At 51.4% G+C, this 18,344-nt stretch overlaps 4 protein-coding genes across 4 annotated transcripts; 2 read left to right on the top strand and 2 right to left on the bottom strand.

Annotated features, from left to right (window-relative positions):
* Positions 1-430: 430 nt before the first annotated feature.
* Positions 431-4,442, top strand: N7484_005030 (mRNA-binding protein RRP12; the record flags this gene model as incomplete). The annotated part of the gene is made up of 3 exons (XM_057115450.1): positions 431-493; positions 543-2,453; positions 2,514-4,442. 3 exons carry the CDS (start codon positions 431-433, stop codon positions 4,440-4,442), a joined length of 3,903 nt encoding a protein of 1,300 aa, XP_056975590.1.
* A 604-nt stretch (positions 4,443-5,046) lies between these two features.
* N7484_005031 (uncharacterized protein) lies at positions 5,047-5,319 on the bottom strand (the record flags this gene model as incomplete). Its single annotated transcript, XM_057115451.1, has 1 exon — positions 5,047-5,319. One exon carries the CDS (start codon positions 5,317-5,319, stop codon positions 5,047-5,049), a length of 273 nt encoding a protein of 90 aa, XP_056975591.1.
* A 2,841-nt stretch (positions 5,320-8,160) lies between these two features.
* Positions 8,161-9,429, bottom strand: N7484_005032 (uncharacterized protein; the record flags this gene model as incomplete). The annotated part of the gene is made up of 3 exons (XM_057115452.1): positions 8,161-8,670; positions 8,729-9,129; positions 9,231-9,429. The coding sequence occupies 3 exons, from the start codon at positions 9,427-9,429 to the stop codon at positions 8,161-8,163; spliced, it is 1,110 nt and encodes a 369-aa protein (XP_056975592.1).
* Positions 9,430-15,232: 5,803 nt separating this feature from the next.
* cyc8 (putative transcriptional corepressor Cyc8) lies at positions 15,233-18,091 on the top strand (the record flags this gene model as incomplete). Its single annotated transcript, XM_057115453.1, has 7 exons — positions 15,233-15,410; positions 15,469-15,755; positions 15,808-15,987; positions 16,050-16,142; positions 16,204-17,307; positions 17,361-17,697; positions 17,766-18,091. The coding sequence occupies 7 exons, from the start codon at positions 15,233-15,235 to the stop codon at positions 18,089-18,091; spliced, it is 2,505 nt and encodes an 834-aa protein (XP_056975593.1).
* Positions 18,092-18,344: the final 253 nt, after the last annotated feature.

Consider the following 18,344-nt stretch of genomic DNA (forward strand, 5'->3'; position numbering starts at 1 on the left):
GATAGGAAGTCATGGACATGACCTTATACCCAGGACTCAAATCTAATGATATGCTATGGACGATAGGCACTAGTCTAATATTCATCTGAAGCATCCTTGTCAATGCTTCGCATACACGGGACAGTGGATGGTACGGTACGATTGCCATTATCACCCAGTTCGGGTCCAAATTTTCTTTACGCTTGTGTTTGATAGTTCAAAATGAATTGACGGGATTTAATGACTAAATAGTATTGCAAAGAAAAAGAATAGACTCACTATGTGTATAGTTAATCTTGAAATCGAGGTTTCATTGTCTGTGGTCCATAGATGCTTATCGATAAAGATGCCAAGACTCGCTGTACCTTTTTTTTCACGATTTTCTCCATCACCGCCAGAACTGTCTTCCCCCGCACAGCTTTTCCCTTGTCCTTTTTCGTTCAAAGTCACCATGGCGACTCTGGCGGAGAAGCTCGAGAAGATCAAGTCTCCCAAGCTGCAGAACCAGCACCACGTAAGTTCCCCGACAAATTCCGCATCGTTTCAAAGCTGACCTATCTTAGACCGCTGTGGTGCTCTCTGCAGTGGAGGATACTCTTCGCGATCAAAAAGCCGATTTCTCTCCTACCGCTTATTTCGCTGCCCTCCTTGCCCTGCTTTCTCAGTCGCTGTCGGCTGAGCAAGGTATCGTCAACAAGGATTTGGCAACTTCCGTCGTCTACCTGCTCGATATCACCACCGCCTATGTTCCTGCCCCCATCCTCCGCTCAAAATTCTCCCAGATCCTCACTAGCCTCGCCCCTGCATTGTCACTCCCCGAGGTCGAGGCACCGCTCTTGCGACCCTCAATTGGAAGTCTTGAGTCGCTGCTGATCGCCCAAGATGCCGCTGCATGGAACCTCCCGCATACCGCAATCGGTCCGCGCCGTGCCACAGCTGGTCTGCTGAGTTTGTCGGTTGACCATCGCCCCAAGGTGCGCAAGCGCGCCCAGGAGGCTCTGATTCAGGTTCTCAAGAACCCCCCACCCAGCCCGTCTCTGGACCACCCGGCTGCCGATATGTGCGCTGAGTCCGCCATGAAGACTCTTAGCGACGGTATCGCGGCTGCGACAAAGCAAAAGAAGAACCGCAATGATGCGCAGTCCCGGGAGAACCACGAGCCTTTGATCATTCACTCTTTGCAGTTGGTCAAGACCATTGCTTCGGCCTCCGGTGGCTGGCCCAGCAAGAAGATCGAGGCTCTGTGTGAGTTGCTGATGAACGCTTCGCGCTCCACGAATGAGTACATCACTATGGGTGCGTTTGAGGTTTTCGAGGTTATTTTCGAGGGTATGGCGGATGAGTTCTCTTCCTCTAAGCTCCCCCGTCTGTTGGACGCCATTACCGAACTCAAGCCCGCACAGAACGACTCTCAGCTCCTCCCACCCTGGATCGCTGTTCTGTCCCGTGGTTACGACGTGTCTGCTCAGATTACCCCCGAGGATACATTTGCGAAGCTTCCCGAACTGTTCCAGCTGATCGCTGGTTTCTTGGCTTCGCCCTCCCACAACATTCGCGTGTCGGCATCTGAGTGTTTGATTTCGTTCCTGCACAACTGCATTCCCAACAGTGTCATTATCGAGGCCTCGATCTACGATGAGAAGACCCTTGAGAAGTTGGCCCGCGCAGCTTCTGATTTGCTGTCTGTGAAATACCAGGCTGCATGGATGGAGGTTTTCAACGTCTGCTCCGCGCTGTTTGACTGCTACAAGTGGCGGTCCAGCCCCTTCTTGGTTGATATTGTTTCAACCATTGGTGAGCTGCGTAGCAATGAGACTTTCCACGGCAAGAAGGAGGCCGATGCTGTCCTCGGAAGTGCCATTGAGGCCATGGGCCCTGCTGCCGTTCTCGAGATTCTGCCTTTGAACATTATCGAACAGAAGAACGGCCAACCTGGTCGCGTTTGGATGCTGCCCATTCTCCGTGATAGCGTGACAAATACCAACCTGGGACACTTCCGTTCCGAGTTTGCACCTCTCAGTGAGGCGCTTTACCAGAAAATGGTTGACTTCCAATCCCTGGAGAAGCCCGTCGAGGCGAAGATTTTCGAGACCCTCGTCCAGCAGACTTGGGGTATTCTCCCCGGATACTGTGAGCTCCCGCTTGATGTGGTTGAGTCCTTTGACCAGAGCTTCGCTGAGCTGCTGTCCAATGTCCTTTACAAGCAGACCGATCTGCGTGTCGAGATTTGCCGCGCCCTGCAGAACCTGGTTGAGTCCAACCAAGCCATTCTGTCCATCGAGGCTGAGGAGGAGGATCTGATCCTGCAGCGCCGTATCACCAAGGCTGCCGCTGCTAAGAACATCGCCCACTTGGCTGGCTTTGCTAGCAACTTGCTCGCTGTGCTGTTCAACGTTTACAGCCAGACCCTTCCCCACCACCGCGGTTTCATTCTGCAATGTATCAATTCCTACTTGAGCATTACTCCTGAAACTGTAAGTCCTAAACAACTTTCTCTATAATAATCTTATTTGACATGATGCTAACTTTAACAGGAACTTAATGAGACATTCACTCGGGTGACCACAATGCTCGAGGAGTCATTGGCCATGGAGCAGAACAACCCTGTCAAGCAGGATCCTTCTAATAAGATGCCCCCGACCTCGCACACTTTGATCGACCTAGTCATCGCCATGTCCATCTACCTGCCCCGTTCCAGCTTCGCCGGTCTCTTTGCTATGGCCGCCGCTATCCTGAACGGAAATTCTCCCAACCCCGACCAGCAGCTCATCAAGAAGGCTTACAAGCTGATTCCCCGACTTGGCTCAACCGAAGCTGGCAGCGCTGCTTTGCAGGAGCGCAGTGCCGAGCTGCAGGCCCTCATGCTTGCCACAATTGACAAGACTCCGGCTTCTGGTCGCCGAGACCGTATGCTTGCCATTCACGAGCTGATCACTCACCTCCCCACCTCCGAGCTTCACTTCATCCCGGCCATCCTGTCCGAGGTAGTCCTTGGATGCAAGGAGAGCAACGAGAAGGCCCGCACGGCTGCCTTTGACTTACTGATTCACCTTGCCCGTCGCACCAGCGATGACGAGCGCAACCCGGCTGGCACTGTGATCCGTAACTCCCTGGTCTCCCACATGCCCGATGACGCCCCCGATGCCCCCGCCACTATTGAAGAATTCTTCACCATGGTCTCTGCCGGTCTGGCCGGTTCCTCGCCTCACATGGTCGCTGCATCGGTCACAGCTCTGTCTCGCCTGTTTTTCGAATTCCAGACTAAGCTCCGCGCCGAAGTTCTCACTGACCTCGTCGCAACCGTCGAGCTCTTCCTCACCAGCAACAACCGTGAGATTGTTCGTTCCGTCCTCGGCTTCGTCAAGGTCGCCGTCGTCGTTCTCCCTGACGAGACTCTGCGTCCTCGCCTGTCAACCCTAGTCCCCAACCTCATGGCCTGGAACAAGGAGCACAAGGGCCGTCTTCGCAGTAAGGTCAAGGGCATCATCGACCGCCTGGTCCGTCGCTTCGGTGCCCCGTTGATGGAGAACCTGGTCGGCGAAGAAGACCGCAAGCTGGTCGTGAACATCCGCAAGCAGCGTGAGCGCAACAAGCGCAAGAAGAAGGAGGGTGCCGAGGGCGGCTCCGACGACGAAGACGAAGACAAGCCTGCCCAGCAATCCGGCAACGCCTTCGACAAGGCCGTCTACGGCTCCGACGACTCTGATGACTCGGACGACGGCGATGACGCCTCAGACGTTGACGTCGACGAAAACACCCGTATCAAGGGCAAGAAGGATCGGTCCCGCCAGAGCACCCAGTACATCCGCGAAACATCTCCTGAAGATAACCCGCTTGATCTGCTCGCTCCTGACGCTCTTGCGAATATCTCTACCACAAAGCCCAGTCTCCGTTTCCTGAACACCGGTCCCGGCTCTAAGCGTAAGCACGCTGCCAAGTTCGATGCGGACGGCAAACTGCTCCTGGGCGATGATGACGCAAATGATGATGTCGAGATGGCCGGTGATGCCCCTGCTGGTGGTGTCAATGCCTACCTGGCAGCCGTCAGCGGTCCGGACGCTGTCCGCCGTGGCCAGAAGGGTAAGGTCAAGATGGGCCAGGCTAAGCGCCGAGGAGGTGACGCTATGGATCTCGACGAGGAGGATGAGGCCGCTTTGAACGAGGATATGCGTAATAAGGGCCCCAACACCGGTCGTCGTGGTCTTGGTGTGCCCAAGACTCCTGGTGCCCCAGGCGGCGGCCGCATCGAGAAGCGGTCTTCCTGGGGTGGTCGTGGCGGCGGTGATCGCGGTCGCGGCGGCTTCGGTGGTCGTGGAGGCGGTGACCGCGGTCGTGGCGGCTTCGGTGGTCGCGGTGGTGGCCGTGGAGGATTCAGCCGTGGCGGTGATCGCGGTCGCGGCGGCTTCGGCGGCCGTGGTGGTGGCCGTGGAGGTGGTGATCGTGGTGGCCGTGGAAGACGGTAAACACGTTAGCCCTCCCTTCCCTTCCTACCATATGCCATATTTTCAATGTTTAAGGGTGTTGTTTGAAGACGTTCCTTATACCCCTCAATGGCGATTCCGATTCCGTTTATAGGGGTTTGACTCGGTTTCACTGGTCTTCATGGTTCTGGACTTGTCTTTTGTTTTTTTGTCATGATTCTGTTACGAGCAAAAAGTTTGTTAGGGCATTGCACATAGAAATGGAATGTTATACTTCTATCGTTATTCAATTTCTTTCATATTCATGCATTTCTGATAATAGGCAAGTATTACTTACGTACGAGGATGAAGTCCAGAAAGTTTGAATAAGTAGTAAATAGATCTAGAATGCAACAAAGATCATGCGTAGACCGAAAAGAAAAGACAGAATGGGGATCGGAAAAGGTGAACAAGCGATCTTAACGAGTGTTCTTTATGATGCAAGCATTTAATCGAGAATCGCTCCGCTGGTATGTCCCTCAGTGCCAACTGACTGCTTGAAACATGTGTCCAGGTGTGACTCCGACCCTAGGGCGACGAGGATACTTACCTGTCCGACAAGATAACGTCTATGTCGGTAGTAACAATGACACTTAGCTCCCATTTCTCATTCATCAACCATAGCCGTCTCATGCACTGTCATCTTCTTAGGAACCCTGAACATCCAGTAAAGAAAGCCTACACCAAGAATATTAAAACCAATGTAAATCCACATAATCCCAAAGTCCATCCATACATCATCAGGATTCGTCGCAGTCCCCGCAAGGAACTTATTCGTCTCGGAAATACGACAAAATGAGCAAGCACTAGTAGCAGAAGGATTCTCCACATAGCCGCCAGTAACACGAATGAAGTCGGCCAGATACTCACCACAAGTCATATCGGGCGTGGGTCAAAATGAAGGAATTCCTCCTTCAAGCATACAACATGACCACCTCCAACCGATGCAGATAGCAAACCTGATATCAGGTAATGGAAAGGAGAGATGCGGTACATGAATATCCAGAAACGTGGAAAAGCCCCAGGGCCAGCCAGTACAATGTCATAATCTCAAGCTGACTACTAAATGCATTGATGAGAATGGCGAAAAATAAAAGAGCACCTCGGGAGTAAAACGGAGAGGTGGTCATGGGCAGGTTATAGAAGATACTGCTGACGATTAAGACGATGGCGATATTGCTGATGACTGAAGTGATCAATAGGACCGGATCTGCAATCACACGGTTATAGCCTCGCCATAAGCAAAGCCTAATCTGTTGCCAGTAGAAAAGCGTGTATGGTGATTTTTGGCGCTGACATCTGGCTTGTTGAAGAGAGAGGGATTCTTGAAACGCATCAAAGTCCGGGCCACGCATGGGGTCATGATTGTATTGGTCAATCTCCACAAGAAGACTCTGTCGCTCTGGGCTTAATGCCCAGAGGCTGGCAAAGTCATCAGGTGTTCGTGGAGTCTGATTTTCGAACCCCTCTCGTACACGGCGTTCAATTGGCCTAGTCATCGATGTCAGGAAATCCGGCGTTATTTGACGCTCGGGACAGTCGAATCCCATCTTCTCAAAATATTCGAGAGCCTCATTCACGGGGCCGAAGAATATTTGCTGACCATGAGATTCTGCATAAAATTTTCGGTCACAGGGTAGTCGGTATTGCCAACGTGCGCCCCTTGATCTTCGGTTGATTGAATGGAGTCATGAAGCTCTGAAGTGGAACCCTCCGGGTTCCCCAGGTGGAAGGCAGAGAACTTCACGTTGCATGCCATGGATTTTCCACGTGTGTCTCTGAAGCAGCGAGTGGCCATATAACGGTGGGTGGTATGAAAGAGGTACTATGGCTAATTGTGGAAGAAAAGTAGTTGGAAAGTGTAGAAGTGCAAATGAGGAAGGAACTTGAAGCACCTTCCTCGCCACTGCCATTTACAAAAAGCGGTACTCAATTGAGTTGTATCATCACATGCAAATAGCTCTGTAATTGGGTAGGACAGACTTAGGAGAGTAACCGGTACTATAGCATCGGGGCGCTGAGATGCGTCGGCTCGTGCTGATGCCGTGTTCCGGGTATACAGACTGTCGGAGATTATGACATCCTACACTCCGGTAGTCACGCAGGCGGATATTTCTTGAGTCCTTTATCCGGCCTGGATATTGATCAGTTTCTATCGGTCGTTTGTTTCATGATAAAGCTTTTGCTGGATTACGCGGGAAGCAAGCATATCCATAATATGACACCGCTGATTTACTTAATGTGGAAAAATGACCTCGAGTATATGAGTCAGTAGCAATTGCAAGCAGCTTCCTTAGCTCGAGGGTTTTGGTAGATTGGTGAGGCTTGGAGGGGAAGACCAAAGCTCTAAGTAGTATCTATTGAACTCCATATTATTAGTACAGGACAACAACATTGAAAAACAGCAAGTCCTGTTCCCCGTATATGCGCAATTATGTATATGCACGCCTTTTTTTTTTTTTTTTGAAACCCAAGGCTGATCCCTCCGAGCCCCGTTCTATATTTCTGGAAATTGCAAATATTCTACAGGTGGGTTAAGGGGCACTTTTGAGCATCACGGATTGGGAACGAGGCTTCTTGACCTAGGGGAGAAGCGAGGTCTTGTCCCCACCTCTATATGCACTGTACGCACTCTTCTTATTGGCCCTGGGTCGCATCCGTCGAGCCCCGTTTCTTTTTTGGGGCGCTTTCTTTTTTTCCTTTTTTTAAAAAATAAATAAATAAATAGATAAATAAAACAAAACAAAAATTGGAGAGAGAGAAAGAGAGTATACATATACATGACGTTCGTGGATGATGATGTTGGAAAGCGTATTTTATGGCGAACATCAGAGGAAAGACATGTTTGCCCACTATTCTTATGCCCCTTATTTGGTCCACTTAAGGTTATAATCGCTATAAGAAGAGACTTTATCTATATGTCATGCACTAATTATTTAAGACTATTTAAGCATAGAACTAGGGTCAGATGCAGTAGCAGTTTATATCTAAATCTGTCGGCAGCTAAGCGGAGGTCTCTTTCCTAATTCGGGATAGTGGATCCATCTACCATTAGCTCCAGCTGCAGAATAACTAACGCTACGAAGTATCCTATGCCATGTGCCACATGGTGCTTCAATTATGCTTAGTGCTCAAGGTACATGGTATCCATTATCAAATCCGCTTTCGCATGCTAGTTTAATACCATGGATACCATCTACAGTACTGATCTTAGGTTAAAAGTCATCGGAATAGGGTATTCGATAAACAATCGGGTATCAAATTCACGCTCCTGAACGCATTCATACACACATCCTCCCATATCAAAACGAAGAAACTCCCTCATACAAGTACACCTGGTGCAGGATGAATGAGCTGACGACTGCGTCAAAGAATCATGTCGAATCAAAGAGGTTCAGAAAATAAATCATGGGGCCATGCAGCCACTCCAAACGCCAATCCCGTCCCAGTTCCAATGGGAGTACAAATCCTCCAAACTCCGTCGAAAAATGTGTATAGTTCATAGCCCCTCCCATAGGAGATCAGTAAATATAAGCAAATAAAAAGGTCGGTTCGGTTCGGTAAGGGTCGTTCCGCGTATTTCTCTTTGTTGTAGCATATTGCCCAACCGGAGGAGAGTTTGTTTTTGACTTTTCTGTTTCTATAAGGTCCCCAGTTCAGACCCTTGAACAAAGTTTCATGGATCTTCCTTGTGGGGATTATGTGGGGCGACTCCGACTGATCATGGAGAAGGTCGGGATTTGCCCAACCACGTCCGCCACCATTTGCACACACCCAGAACGGCGGCACGACCATCATCGTTCCGCTCTGTGCCATCTGGGTTTCCCATGACCATGGCAAAGACCCAGAATGCGGCGGCTGTCCAGGCGAAAAGAAGGATAGCGATGCTGAAGAAGGGGGAGAGGGTCAAGACGATTATTGACATGCCGACGGAATATAAGACGCTGGAATCGACGACCGGGACGGGTTCTTCACTGTCTGGGTCGGAGTGAATCCATTGTGTGGAGGAAGAGCGGTTGGAAGTAGGTGGGGGCATGCAGACGAGTCGTTCATGGATGTGAAGGACTGGAGAAAGGAGGTCGCATAGTTGGGTCCGGAAGGAGGTCTTTCGGAGGTATGGAGATACAGAACAAAGACGGAGAGGCGCGATCAGTATGGCGAAGATGATTGCGAAGAAGGTGTATATGCAGGCAGCGAAGGAGAAGAGTGGAACCGGAACAGATAACCGGAACTATATGGATCGTTAGCACGAGGGATCGATATCCCGTCTTCCAAGCGGACCAACTAACCAGCATCAGCAGCGCATCCTGGCCACCATCACTAGACGTAGCATCAGGAACGTTTCCTCGCTTCGGAACACGAGTTTGCTCCCCCGACATCAACGAAGGCTGCCAACTCCCCCGGGAACGTCCCTCCTTAGAGCCGTTGGCAACGGGAACCGGCTGGACAACCTCGTCCCCTACACGAGAGGCACGCCGAGACGTCTGTGGAGAGTGAGCGTGTGATCCCCGCGGGCCGGAGGTGCGGGGGCTCACGTCGTGAACCATCCACTCTGAGGAGCGCAGCGGCTTTGGATGTGATAATTCAGGGCGTCCCGAGTGGATCAAGGGAGGGGGTATAGTAACGACGGGGCCTTGGGCCTGGTGATAGGCAGGACTATATGACATCTCCGGCGGCGACATGATTGAGTCTGAAAGTCAAGACGAGAGGGCCGAGAGTTGTACAGGCGCACAGCGGGCTAAGGTGTATAAGGCTCACGGCATGATCTCCCCAAGGGCGTCATCCACTCACGCGTGCGGATAGGTGACCAGTATCCCATTCGGTGAGAGGGTAAGGGCGGAAAGGGAGACTTATAGGACGGAGGAGCAGCGGAAGGACCAGGGAGGGCCATGGCAGCGGAGGAAACAGGTGCTGTTTGCAGTTGCGCTTCGCCAAGGCGCCCAGATGCCGAGCCCTTGGCATTTGGGAAAAAGGGTTGAGGCTGCATCATTATTGCTCAAGTTGCTTTCCAGCGTGTTTTCTTGCTTGTGCGTTCCTTGTGGAGGGTTGACTTGGATTGTCATTCTCTATGTTCTCTATTTTTTTCCATTTATGCAGAGCTTATCCCATAGTCGTAATATCATCCTCGTAGGTTGGACAAGCTGTGTGCCACGGTGTCGCAATAGGATATTTTACCAATCGCCAAGATGCCAAGGCGCACTTCGGATGACCAGCTCATATTGTCAATGGTGATTGGTTGAACGGTGTGTGATCCGCACCTGCGGCGACTTGGCGTTTCCTGGTAATGCAATACGAGTGGTCTACACAGCTGTAAATTACAACACGATTCAATCACTATTGAGACGGTAGTGAAGTGGTATTGCCCGAGTATCCACCAGAAATCTTCATCATCTTCGAGATACATACTATTCCTTCAGGGCTATTTAAAGTATTTAAAGTATTAAACTAATCCAATGCATTTCCCATGCACCCGTATAGCTCATAACATACACTGTCTCGGACCCTGTCGTGGCTTCCACACCGAAACAACACTGGGATCTGCCCAGCATGCCCAGACGCCGAGAGATTGGCATCCTTTTGACTTCGGAGAAAAGAGAAAATTCTTTCGCTGGGCACATTGGCATTCTTGTGGTGTTCAGGTTCCAATATTTATTAGGTAAACTCTTCCCCAGCATGGTAAGCTGAGAGTAGATCTAAGCCCTGCATGATTTGCTGCAACTCCTACATAGGAGACATAAACAGAGTGAATCGCTGTCGCAGGGACTCAATCCAAACACTGTAGCAACGGGTTAAGATCCTGCCAGTTCCCGAGTCGATCAGGGTCACTTTACGTCTTGGCTTCCCCTCCCCTGGCCCGCGCTCCTCAACTCCGTAATTTTATTCTCTGGTCCCTGGTGTCCCCCAACACCTTGGTCGGCTTGGTGTTAACATTAAATTCCTCGGCAAGGCTCATACTGTAATCACGACCGTTCAAAGACTCGGAAATGCAGGCTTCTGGGCACTCTTGGCTAGTCTTTCACAATACGAGGCTTGCGCGGCCTCCATCAATATGAGAGTAACGGTAGCGTTGTCACCTCGGGACTTATCAACCCCGCGGCAAGCCACCCATCTCGGTTATGACGGCCCCGACGCCATTGTTCGGTCTGGGTATCCCTATTTGCCCTTGTGTTCGGTTTTATCAGGTGGCGGACTCGGGGGCTTATATCGCGGTCGATCAGTTGCAAGCACGCAATGCGGTGGATTGGTCATAATTAATGTGCGTCTCTCCCGAGTGGGAAATCACCCCAGGTTCCATTGTGTACGGAATATAGATTTCAAGGATTAGGCATATGTATTTACCTCCCTCGTGGGGATCCCGACCGCCTTGTTTGCCGTGGAGGTCAGCCAATCAGCGCATCCCTAAATCAGTGACAATCACAAGAAAAGGTTCAGGTTAGTCAGATTCATGCAGTACTATTGGCATGGGAATCCTGACTGATCGAACATCATTCGCGCTGCGTGCTAAGGCGGGTTTGGAGTAAATATGAGCCCCTTGAAACCATCTCGTCGGGAATACTGCATGAAACAAACCAATAGCACTGCACCAACCTAACACCCTTCGATATCAAGTGGACCCTTAATCCCAAACATGTGGAAGGTCAAGACATATCAGAATTCAAATCAAATTCAAATGCATTGCCTTGCAATCAATATGATCTCTCCATCTGTAGATCAGGTTTGCCGGCATGCTCGGGGCCCTACAGGAGATCCCTTGCGGCATGCTCTGCGGAGAAGATCATGGCCCCCTGCTTCCTGTCAGAGTCAGACCTGCAGCCGGAGCAGTGGATAGAGATAATTTAAGTAAACATTGGGGGCCGTGGATTAAGCCTGTAGCCTGTGGCCCCCCGGGGCTGACGGTCGCATCCTTGCCCGAAAAAGCAATGGCACTCTCTGTCATAAGCCGCGGGAAGGCGCATGGTTCGTCTTGGGGGCTGAAGGATCGGAGCGATGAAAAATGAAGACGAATTCTTTTTCTAGGAGATCAAATGGTCCTGGCCCGTGCGGGTTGTTTTCATTGCATTTGATTAAAGTTCACCGGCATTTGTCATGTCTGGTGGCGGGTGGATTTGATAACTTCGATCTGGTGGAAAGAGGGTTTAATGAAAGACAATGAGGCGTCGGTATGTAACGGATCAATGAATGGATAATCTCATTCAGAGATGGATCCGATTTGACAGCGGTCCCAGCCGCACTGGGACAAGGCCCGGAAGATATGCAATCCGGAGCCCAGAAACTTCAAAAGTAATATTCCCTTTGCATATACTTTTCTTTTCTTCTTTGAACTAGCAGCCGGAATCTCGTCCCAAGTGCCGGTAGACCCTCCCCCTTTCCGGTCGCGTGGACGTTTGTCATAGACGCCTTGGTGGAGCCAGGAATGAGGCAACAGACCAACAGTTCAGGAATGCCAGGTTTACATGATTGAGTTCCCTTGTGGATCACTACAGTTGCAGTGGTTCTCGAGTTAAATCCGAGTAGACAGCTACATACTATAACCTTGGAACAAAAAATCATACTTCCATCAAAATGGAGTCTAATAAAGTTCAAGGGCCCGTTGCCATGGCTATATATTTCCCCTCATAGCCATCACAACCAACCCCAGTAGGTCTCCTCGTTTGTGGCTGCAGCCTGCAGCCACCGGGGAATCGATGAGACTAGATCGATTAGCAAATCAACCAGCCCACATTTGTGCCTTATCTACAAAGTGTATGCAAGCCCCGTGTCGAGTCCAGACGGGATAACCAGGGCGCGATTATTAGCGCCCTATGGCGGGATTTGTTTATTTTCATTTCATTTTATTCTTTTTTTGGGGAAGGCGGGGGGCACTCTTTTCCGAGAACAGGTCATGCACTACATTACTTACCTGGAAAGCCAATGCTTACCAGGTCGCAGTGCCTGATTTATCCCCTGTGAGTTGGGTCGGTCGCACGACAGGGATTTTCAGAAGTACTGAGCCTTTGGATTTTTATTCTTCACCAATCCTAAGGTTTCTTGATGACCCGTTGGTCATAGGGGCTGTTTGTTTTGGTTGGGTAAAATTTCTATTAATTCATGTTCAAACGTTTCTTATTCAAGTTGTACCGATTCATATCAAGTGAGGGAATTGGGCTGGTATGGAACCGCTACATGCAACACTACGTAACTATATAGGGAAGTTTACCTAATGTAGGACGACCGCGGTCCAGTGCGTATAGAAAGCTTGAATCCAAGCCGGTTCTCATTTCCAGGCTTCTATCAAGGTATTATCCCTGATATAGAGTGAAGAGGATTAGATATATCATAGAGCTGGCTGGGGATCCGCGATCGCATTGGATCTCGCGCCCGTGAATGGAAATTCCATCTAAGCCCTACCTTGATGCGTGTTGCACCGTCCCACCAACCATGCCAGACAAAAAAAGGCTTCCATGAAGCCAGGGTACGGAAGATAAATAGCAGACGATTAGCTTCAGTGGCTGGAGTATGGGATATGGAAATTGTATGAAAAAGAAACCCTTACATAATCCCCGGCTCCGAACCTGTCTCCACAGTGGACTCCCGGAGTAAGCTATGCGCGCGGCTGATGTCTACGTTTTCAGGTGGAGTTCCACCTTAAAAAAAAATAATCCCGGATCATGCTGACCGAGTCCCCCTGGTGGATTCTGATCTGTATGCATTGGTGACGACTGCTGCAGGGATATAGAGGGAACACTAGATCCGATACACGGAGAAGCAGAGTTTGACAGCCCTGATGATGCGGGTAAACATGGCGCATGTTGGGGAAATTTCCCAGCGACCGTGTAACCCACGAGTGTCCTCCGGAAGATTGGGGAAGAGAATTCTAGAGGGAGGCATACTTTTGTTCTTTTTGTATTTTCTTTTTTTTCTAAGCACATTGGAACTCTCTACAAGTACATGTACTTAGTGTTTCACAAACCTCTTACGACGTAACGGCGACGGCTCGGCTAGGCAAACCCTGAGAACCCGAAATCAAATTTGGGGCAGCAAAAAGACTAAAAAAGGAATTATAATTTTGAAAAGAAAAAATAATTAAAAAAAAAAAAAAAAAAACGAGGTGCGTCTCCACGGGTGGAGCCACATTCACCGAGTCCCAGGCTGACGACATGGGTTCTGCCGATCGAAGGTTCTGCTGGATGCGGCAGGGGTGTGGGAACCAGAATCAGGAATCGGGGGCGTTTTGGGGGGGGGGGGGGAAGGTATGATTTGTGCTGGAGGAAAAAAATGGAAAATTAGGAAAGAGAAAGGGGGTGCATTGTCACATCCCCACTGTGTATCAAGATCATCGTTGGACATCCACTGGTATGCGGCAAAAGGGTGGCTTCTCTCTGTGGCTGAGAAAGGAGAGAAATCAAACGTGTGGAGGAGAAGGCTAGACTGAATGCGGTAAGTGTCTGTTGTGCCTTATACTAGTTCCAGAGCATGGGTTTTTTTTAGGATTTGTGGCTTGATAGACTACCGAAATGCTACTCTTCTAAAATAAACCAAATGTGCCATGTACCCGCACCTCGTATGCTCAATCATGATGACGGAAGGGGCGAAATGCACGGGTGGAGGATGACTCCCGTGGTATGCCAAAACCCTGCAGATGAGAGAAATGCCAAAGGGAACAGAGTCCTGCAGCAGGGCAGAAGTAGATACGGTACAGAGTACATACATAAAACATGTATAATATAGATAAAAAAGAAAAGATAAAATTAATCGATATGCATGATGCCGGGTTGAGTTGACCGGAAGAAAAGAGCGGAGTTGAACTCCCCTGGTCTAGGGAGCTGGGCCAGGCGCACGGTCCAACATGCCGGGTCTTAGCTTAGGCCCTTGACCGGGTTAGGCTAAAGTCGGAGTGGCACGGAGAACAGTCACACTAACGCACCTTAGGACCACGGGGGGAGCCCACCCCGAGAGACCCACTGGGGCGCCACTCGGCCTAACCGGGGGTTCGTAAATCTTAAGTATCCTTTGAATCTCGAGATCATTATATCCACGAGGAGGAGCAAGGGGAGCTCTCCCATAGATGCTCAAGTCTATATCTTCAGTGACCATTAATTGAATTATAGTCATTCATGATAAGATCAGGTCATGCCCCACACCGTTGATGAAAGCCCAATCCACGGCATCATAACCGCCTCCAGATCGGCCCCACCGCGCTAATCCCAAAATAGGTCACAAAGCTCTTTGGGAATTAAAATCGATTTTTCATTTTTCCGTGTGTGGGTTGTTGGTGGGTGTCGCTGATGTCGCTGGTGTCGCTGGTGTCTGTGGTGACGGCCGACAGCTGCACAACCACTAGCGCCTCTTGGCAAATTTCACACCTTTCCTGCCAGCCCCTCGACTCTTTTCCCCTTCCCCGATTCTCTCCTTCTACACCTCGTTTACCCCAGAACCTCCCTTTAACCTTTTCCCTGCTTTGTCCTTCCTTTTTTTTTCATTCGCTTCTAGGTGTGGGCATCTTCCCTCTTCCCCCCCACACCCACCTTCTTCCCCCAATCTTTCATCTTCCCCAAAGAGTAGGCACGCTACTCTTTACCCGAGGGGATCGTCAACCATCAACCGCGAACTGGTGTCGCCGGTCTTCATCGGTCTTGCGATCCTGTGCGACTAAATCGAAGCGACCTTCGGAATAATTCAAACCGTTAAATCCCTTCATCCTCTGGTCACCCCGGTGGATTGCATCATTGTGTCGCAACGCCCGACATCTTTGGGTCGCAACACGGGTCTAAAGTGAATCTCAACCATACCGAATTGATCATTGATCATTGATCATGTCTCATACCCAACCCTCCCCGACCGCGAGTGTCGCCCACCATCAGGCGCACATGGCGACACACCAGCAGGTCAATGGACACATGCCGCCGATGCCGGCGCAAGGCCAGAAAGCCGTTTCTCTCACCACCGCCCAGAAGATCACCGCGCTTAATGAGCAGGTGTGGCTTCACATTGGTATGATTCCGTGGAAAGTTCGCGACGCGATCGGATATACTGACTTTCGTGTTTACAGGCAGCTTGACTGAGTTGATGGGAGATTTGGATGGCTCAATGAACGCGTATGAACAGGCTTTGCGCCACAACCAATGGTCTGTGCCGGCCATGAATGCGATCTCCTGCATTCTCCGGACAAAGGAGCAGTTTCCCAAGGCGATCGAGTACCTGCAGAACATCTTGAAGCTTGACCCATCTAGCGGTGAGACTTGGGGCAGTTTGGGCCACTGCCACCTGATGATGGACAACCTGCAGGAGGCCTACACTTCATACCAGCAGGCTTTGTATCACCTGCGCGATCCTAAGGTAAATTTCCCCATACGTGTCTGTAAGTGGACATAGCTCATTTTTTTTCTAGGAACCCAAGCTGTGGTACGGAATCGGTATACTATACGATCGCTACGGTTCTCTCGACCACGCCGAGGAGGCTTTCTCGCAGGTTATGCGCATGGCCCCAGAGTTCGAAAAAGCCAATGAGATCTATTTCCGTCTCGGTATCATTTATAAGCAACAGCAGAAGTTTAGCCAGAGTCTCGAGGTGCGTTCAATAATAAAAAAAAAAAAAAAAAATTGCGGAATGAGTCGACTGACATCAATTAGTGCTTCAAATACATTGTCAACGACCCCCCACGTCCCCTGACCGAGGAGGATATTTGGTTCCAAATTGGCCATGTTCACGAGCAACAGAAGGACGTAAGTCATGACTCACTTGGGTTGCGCCAGTCATTGGATGATGCTAATGGTTTTGTTTCAGTTCGATTCCGCTCAAGCCGCTTATCGACGTGTTCTCGATCGGGATCCCAACCACGCCAAAGTCCTTCAACAGCTGGGATGGCTCTACCACCAGCAAAGCACGAGCTACCAAAGCCAGGATAAGGCGATTGAGTTCCTGGAGAAGTCGGTTAGCGCAGATAACAACGATGCCCAGAGTTGGTACCTTTTGGGTCGCTGCTACATGTCGCAAGCCAAATACCCCAAGGCCTACGAAGCCTACCAACAAGCCGTTTACCGCGACGGACGCAACCCTACCTTCTGGTGTTCGATTGGTGTTCTCTACTACCAGATCAACCAGTACCGGGATGCGCTCGACGCCTATTCTCGTGCTATCCGCTTGAACCCATACATCTCGGAGGTCTGGTACGATCTGGGCACTTTGTACGAATCGTGCAACAACCAGATTGCGGACGCGCTCGACGCGTACGGTCGCGCCGCTGATCTTGATCCCAGCAACGTCCACATCAAGGCTCGTCTGCAGCTGCTCCAGAGCCAAATGTCTGGTTCTGGTCAGCAAGGCACCGCCCCCGCACCGCAGCCACAGGACGTCCACCCTCAGGCTTACCAGGCTCCCGGTGTTGGTCAACCCCCCGCTCCTCAATGGGGTGCTCCAGCTCCGATCGGCCCGCCACCGCAGGCGCCTGCCCCCCCTCGCCAGATCGAGAGCTGGAACCGTGGCATCAATGACCTGCAGTCGCAAGGCCCCGCTCCTGCCAATGGTCTGGAGGCGCGTGATGCTCCTCGTATTCCCGGTGCTGCTCCCCAAGCTAGCCCTCGCCAAGAGCCTGGTCGCGCTTTCCCTGACCCTCGTGGTCTGGCCCGCTCGCCGAAGATGGGTGGCCCTGGTGCCTACCCTCCCCCGCACACCTTGCCTCAGTTGGGAAATGGCCCAGCCCCCGGCCATGAACGTGCCCCCAGTGGCGGCAACGGCTTTAACCCTGTTGCCAGAGGCCCCGGTCTGCCTCCCGCTCCCGGTGCCGCCCCCCTGCTGGTCCGAACGGTGGGGCTCCTCCCGTTGTTGCCGGTGCTACTGGTGCTGCCCCTCCTCCATACCACCGTCCTTTCACACCCCCAACTGAGATTCGTCCTCTTCGTGATGAACGTCCTTCTTCTCCTGGATCGGGCTACCCCCACCAGGCCTTCCACACTGGCCCTCACCACCCCCCTGGCCCAGGTATGCCTGCTCCAGGTGTCAATGCGCAGTCCAGCATTGATGGCGGTGCTCCTGCCCCTGCGGCTGCGGCTGCTGCTGCCGAAGCTGCTGCTCGTGAGCGGGGCGAAGATCGTCCTGCCTCTGCGATGAAGCGTGGCCGTGAATGGGAGGAGACTGGCCCGGTCAAGAAGTTGGCCAACGAGGAAAGCCGAGCGCGTCTAGATGATCAGAACAGCCGCCGCCCGAGCCCACCTTCCCACATGCCATCTCCCGGTGAGATGCAACGCCGCAGTTCCTCGGAGGCTCGTCGCGAAGATGCACGTCGAGCTAATGAAAACTATCACCCCTCCGAAGCTGCCCACCACCCTCCTACCCTGCCCTCCATCCAGAACATGCCACCTCACGCTGCCGGTGGCCCCAGCCTCCCCCCATGGCTGAGAGCGCTGGTCCTGCCCCTAACGGCCCTCCTTCTGCCCCTCCCTCGGCCAACACCCCGGTCAAGGAGGAGTCCCGTCGCCCGGAAGCTCCTTCGTCTCACGAGCCCCCAGCTCGCAAGATGGACGTTGATGAGGACTACGATGATGACGTGGACGAGGAGAAAAAGGCTGCCGTCGCAGTCAAGGGCAGTCCCAATGGCAGTGCCTCTGGCGCCAATGGTAACGGAGTTGCCAGCAATGGCCGTCCCGGTACTCCCTCGAAGACTGAGTCCTCGTGAGAAATAAAATAAAAGAACATACCGGTCGTTCTGTCATCTTTCTTGCTTGTCTGGCGCTTTCGTGGCTACTATTTTCCCCCCTATGTCCTTTTTACACCCTATCCCCCTTTTTCAATTGCGTGATGTATGGTATGAACGTGTCGTGTGTTTCTGACCTCTCTCATCGGCCAGAAGGTACTGGACCGGAGAGTGGTCTTGTGCCTGTATTCACTCTCTTACTGCTCTGATGAATTTCCTCGTTTCTTTTCCTCTG

The sequence above is a fragment of the Penicillium longicatenatum genome, assembly GCF_028827895.1.
Source record: "Penicillium longicatenatum strain IBT 33135 chromosome Unknown contig_2_segment0_segment0, whole genome shotgun sequence".
Lineage (NCBI taxonomy): Eukaryota > Fungi > Ascomycota > Eurotiomycetes > Eurotiales > Aspergillaceae > Penicillium > Penicillium longicatenatum.